Source organism: Helianthus annuus, chromosome 17 (genome assembly GCF_002127325.2).
Source record: "Helianthus annuus cultivar XRQ/B chromosome 17, HanXRQr2.0-SUNRISE, whole genome shotgun sequence".
Lineage (NCBI taxonomy): Eukaryota > Viridiplantae > Streptophyta > Magnoliopsida > Asterales > Asteraceae > Helianthus > Helianthus annuus.
This window is the reverse complement of record NC_035449.2, coordinates 23,924,152-23,929,937: the sequence shown is the minus strand read 5'-3', so window position 1 is coordinate 23,929,937 and position 5,786 is coordinate 23,924,152. Positions and strand designations below refer to the sequence as shown.

Genomic DNA, 5,786 nt, shown 5'->3' with positions numbered 1-5,786 from the left:
TCTGCTGCGACTTTTGGTCAAATACGAATTAGGGCCTTACAAATCGATTTTAAAACGGCTTGATTTTTGTTAATTAGAAGTTTAAACACTCGAATTGAAGCACTGTTTTCGTCGTTTGGGGCAGTATTTCGAGGTAAATTTTACATCAATCAACTTGTATCCTTGTTCTAATCAAAAGCCCTAAAACATCAGTTTGTAATTCGGAAAAAAAAAAACTTAACTCAATTAAGCTATATTTAACGCAGACTATTATCGGCCAAAAGTGGACCAGTTCGGATTATTATCAGCCAATAACTGAGTTGGGATTATTATCGGCCAAATTGAGAAAGCTGGGATTATTTAAATCCAAATTGCCAATAATAAAAAAAATGTATCCCTAAAAATCATGTGTATTACACGAGTTGAATAAATGTAATTTGTATAGTAAATAATAAAACGTTATATCATTAAAAACCATGTGTATTACATGGGTTGAATAAATCTAATTTTATATATCAAGTAAAAATTATAAATTTAAATACTAACGGATATACTCGATACGTGATGGATAGGGTAATTGCGGATATGGTTATTGAAAAGAAGATACATTATTCAATAAGCAAACAAAACATGCATTTGAGTGATAAAATGTTGATACCGATTCCGACAATTTGATTTATGAATTATGTAATTAAATCGATATCATTTTTTTAATAATGAAATAAAAATAAATAAATATTAATACAAAGTTTGGTTTTCGTGATAAATAATTTGCTTTATTTAAAGATATTTTAAATTAACAATTTAAATTTAAGAATAATATTTTATTTAAAAAATAGAAGGATATTGTTTGAATTCAAAGAGGATAAGATTTAATATTAATTAATTAATTATTTATTTATTTAATATAAGATAAATAGAAATTATTTAATATAAGATAAATAGAAAAAAGATGCGGAAATGTCTCTAATGGATGACACATGTTGTACATTGATTGATTTCTTTTAAGAATGAATCAAATGCCGAGGTGCACAAAATAACCAGTTATTAACCGAAATCGTAACCGTTCAATGATCTGTTTAGGAATAACCGGTTAGTGGTTATATTTAACCGTAGATTGGTAACCAGTTATAAGTATTTAGCATAGGAACCTGTTATTAACCGGTTTTTTTAACCGATAGACCGGTTAACCGAAAAAAAATGAAAAATAAAATAATGAAAAATAATCGGTTAACAATCGAAAATAGCCGGTTGATTAACCGAACCGGTTAAAGTAATTAACCGGACCAATTAAAAAATAATCGGTTAAAATCAAAAAGTCAAATTAACCGGTTATTAAAATTAACGGGTTTGTGCACCTCTGGTCAAATCAAATGGGTTGTGAGCTTGGGCCGTTAGAATTAAAAGAGACATGAATCCATGATGGCTGCAGCCCATAACACAAAACAGCCCAGGATATAATAATAAGAAGAAATTAAAAGAAAAAGGGGGCAGTTTCTAGGTGACCCGGAAACCCGATATCGACCCATATGTGACATCTCTGCTCTGCCCCTGTTAAATCGTCTGAATCCACGGGCAGATATACGGGCAGCCGTTGAGAAACTCATAGATTCCAATCGAAGGTAACAATTTTGATCCTCTGTTAGTTAGTTGTAGTGATTCTTTATGTATATGATTAGATTATGAGTATTGCCCTGATATTCTTGGATTATTCAAGGCCAACTTGAACATTAATAATCGAGCAAATAAATTTGATCTTCTTCAATATACATACACATTATAAGAGATTTGGTGTTTTTATGCGTATCTAACTGTTTAACCATCCGTTATTACTACTTGAACATTCACGGTTGAAGGAGCGTAAAATGAATGGTCGATTCTCGCTAGGTATCTTTTGATTTTCTAACTGTTGTGTTAAGTGAGATGTGTATGCTGTTGTTTGCTGATGATATGTTTTTGATTGATTGAGTACATTGTGGGTTGATTGTTGGCTTAAATGGCGGTGGTTTTGAGGTTTAATTTAGGTTTTAATGGAGGAGATTGTTGATGTTAATCTATTTTTGCTTTTTAGATGCCTAAGTAGCTAGCTGTACATGCATGATTGTCTTGTTATCCCTTGTTTTTTTTAAACCAACCCGACCTGACCTGACCCGAAACCCGTTCTGACCCGGACCCCTTTCAACCTGAACCCAAACAGCCCTTTCTTAATCGGCCTGTTTTGACCCGACCCGACATCTTGTTAGATACATTGTAGGTTATCAGCATAGAAACCAATGCTCTTCTATAGTCTTTGTTCTTTTTCGTCTAAGTATGATCTAACTGATGTCGGTTGACAATGCAGCTGATGTGGCAGGTGGCAATACATTAAGAGGCACAAAACGACCATCTCTTGTCACACACACCAAATAAAGAAACCATGGAACACCCAAACCAAGAAAAACCACTAAAGTCGACAGAAAAACATACCCATCTCCAAAATCCACATCGACATGTCATCAAAGATCTCGTATGGTTCTCTCTCATCGCTACATTTTTCAAACTTCTCCTGATCCCAGCTTATCACAGCACGGATTTCGAGGTCCACCGTAACTGGCTAGCCCTCACCCACACCTTACCATTATCTCAATGGTACACCGATGAGACCAGCCCATGGACCCTTGATTACCCACCTTTCTTCGCTTATTTCGAGCGTTTTCTCGCCCTTTTCGCATCTCTCGTGGACCCCACCATCACCGACCTCTACAATGGCCTAAATTACAAGGCTCCTTCGGTCATCATATTCCAGAGGCTCAGTGTAATAGCGTCAGATACAACATTAATTTACTCAGTTTACAACTTGACTAAGAACATGGAACTAAAGAAGCGATTTTTGATCTGGATTTTGGTTGTTTGGTCACCTGGGTTGTTGATTGTGGATCACGTGCATTTTCAGTACAACGGGTTTCTGTTAGGGATTTTATTGATTTCGTTGGGGGCGCTTCAAAACGGGAATGACTTGTTTGGTGGGTTCGTTTTTGCAGTTTTGTTGTGTTTTAAACATTTGTTCGCGGTGGCGGGACCCGTTTATTTTGTGTATTTGTTTCGGCATTATTGTCGTGGCGGGATTGTAAAAGGTTTTGGCAAGTTGGTCACTATGGGAACGGTGGTAGTTGGTGTTTTCATGGCGGCTTATGGACCATTTGCATATTATGGACAGGTAAAATATCTATATTTTGTCATAGTAAAGTTTCACGTATTTGTGATCATTTCGGTTCCTAGAATCGTTACTGTTTTTGTTATATGTTAACGTATTTTCATGGAGATGATAACATATTTATATAACCTTAAAATCAAAGGTTGGACCCATTCTACCCCCAAGCTTTCATACAATGTCAAAAGTAACCCTTTAACATTCTAAAAGTCATTTTGACCCCCCTCAAGTTTCTAAAGTTTTGAGTTTACCCTAAAACTAATTTCTTACGTTTTTATTTTATGTACGTGTCGATAAAAATTCGAGTTCGTCTATGCTATAACGATGTACGTTTTGACGTAAATTTTCTTTGGAAACAAATGGGGTCAAATATAATACATTTTCATTGAGGGTATAGATTTGAATTGAGTTACTATACGTTTTGATATAAATTTAGTTCGGAAACGAGTCGGGTCAATTGTAACCTTTACTTTATCACACCGCGTACGACGCCACCGCACATGTTTATTTTATGTACATTTTTAGTTGGTCTATGTTTCGACATAAATTTTATTTGGAAACAAGCCGGGTCAAATATAATACATTTTCATTCAATGGTATGAGTTTGGACTACTCTACATTTCAACGTAAACTTAGTTCTAAAATGAGTCGGGTTAATTGTATTCTATAATTTATCACGTTGCGTATGGCGCTTCCGCAACGTATTAAATTTTAGGATAGTGTTTCACTAATTGATTAATAATATAATGTCTTATGTGTTTGTAGATACAAGAAGTTCTGAGGCGCATGTTTCCTTTTGGTAGGGGACTTTGCCACGCGTATTGGGCTCCGAATTTCTGGGTGTTTTACATACTCGCCGATAAAGCACTTGCATCCGTACTTTCAAAATTAGGGTTCCATATCCAACCACCAACCGCTTCATTCACCGGTGGGCTAGTTGGGGATTCTTCTCCGTTTGCCATACTACCTACGGTATTATTACCTTGTGGAAACGTCTTCCATGTATAAAGATGTTTAACAAAATGCATCATAGAATTAATTGTGAATTATGATATGCAGATCACACCTTCAGTCACGTTCGCCATGGTCCTGCTTGCCATATCTCCTTGTCTTGTCAAGGCGTGGAGAAATCCCGACCCGAAGATGATTGTTAGACAGGTGGCGTATGCATACACATGCGGTTTTTTGTTCGGATGGCATGTGCATGAGAAGGCGTCACTTCACTTTTTAATTCCCCTTGCAGTCGTTGCAGTAGAAAGCATCGAGGATGCACGCCATTACTTCATATTATCTATAGGTATGGTTTTCGAAGCCTTGCTCAATATTTATAGAGTAAAACACGGATGGTCTCTGTGGTTTACCAAAATTTTGGATTTGGTCTCTAGCTTTCCAAAGGTACATAGATGGTCTCTGTGGTTTGCACTTTGTGATGCATTTAGTCCCTAGCCAACAAATCTAAAGGTTTCAGCATGTCCAAGTTAGGGACTAAATGCGTTACAAAGTGCAAACCACAGGGACCATGGCAAAGTTGAGGACTAAATGCGTTACAAAGTACAAACCACAGGGACCATCTGTGTACTTTTGGAAAGCTAGGGACCAAATCCAAAATTTTGGTAAACCACGGGGACCATCCATGTATATTACTCATATTTATATTTTTAAGTGGGTTTTAACTTAATTTAGTTTTTGTTTGGGTGCAGTTTCTGTGTACTCATTGTTCCCTCTTCTCTATGAAGCTCAAGAATACCCGATAAAAGTGACCTTACTTCTTTTACACGTTGCTTTAATGTGGTTCGGGTTTTCTGAATCAGGGTCCGTTTCAAAAAATGGCGGTCTTGTTAATAGATGGATAGTAAGGATGTATTTGGTTGGTTTTGTGGTTGTGGAGGCATGGGGACAGTTTCTTCATCCTTTGGTTTTCGGTGATAGGTTTCCGTTTTTACCCCTCATGATGATCTCATTTTACTGTGCATTAGGGATGATGTACTCTTGGATTTGGCAACTTAGATGTATTGTTAGGTCTCCTTGATGGTGACAATATAAAACTTTATTAACAGGGAAAATACAGGTTACAGAGAGACGAGACGAGTATGGTTCCATATAATTGGACTATCATTTTGTGTTGTGATATTGCTAATTTTATTTAACCCTTATGAGATATAATTGTTGTTATATTGGAGTTTTGTTTTTCTATTTGTGCTAAAGTATATGCTGATTTTCTTTAATTTTCAAATTCTAGTATTTCTCATAAATGTGTCCATTTTGTATGCAAGTATTTTGGCAATAAAATATATAAGCTGGATGCATCAGTGTACAGGTGGACGTGTAGTCGAAACTTGTTGCAATAGCGAAGTTAGACGCATTGTACCAACGGTAGATGTACTGTTGTAATTGAGCTAGACATACACTCACATTACCGAGCTTTGAACGGTCATTGTTCTTGTCTTAGCGATACTTGTGATTAGTAGAGTAGTATCTCCGAATTCAGTAGACAATTAGTGGCACTGGCATCTGTTGACGGTTTCTGGCCTAACGGGATATTATAACTAAGTTATGCTTTCTATACCAAAATTTGTAAGTTTGCATGTGTGATTATTGTGTTTTTGAATCAAAATAA

General features: G+C 36.0%; 1 protein-coding gene across 1 annotated transcript; it reads left to right on the top strand.

Annotated features, from left to right (window-relative positions):
* The first annotated feature begins 1,465 nt into the window (after positions 1-1,465).
* Positions 1,466-5,362, top strand: LOC110921289 (probable dolichyl pyrophosphate Glc1Man9GlcNAc2 alpha-1,3-glucosyltransferase). The gene is made up of 5 exons (XM_022165579.2): positions 1,466-1,601; positions 2,321-3,175; positions 3,935-4,141; positions 4,229-4,466; positions 4,870-5,362. Exons 2-5 carry the CDS (start codon positions 2,396-2,398, stop codon positions 5,196-5,198), a joined length of 1,554 nt encoding a protein of 517 aa, XP_022021271.1. The 5' UTR covers positions 1,466-1,601; positions 2,321-2,395; the 3' UTR covers positions 5,199-5,362.
* The last annotated feature ends 424 nt before the right edge of the window (positions 5,363-5,786 follow it).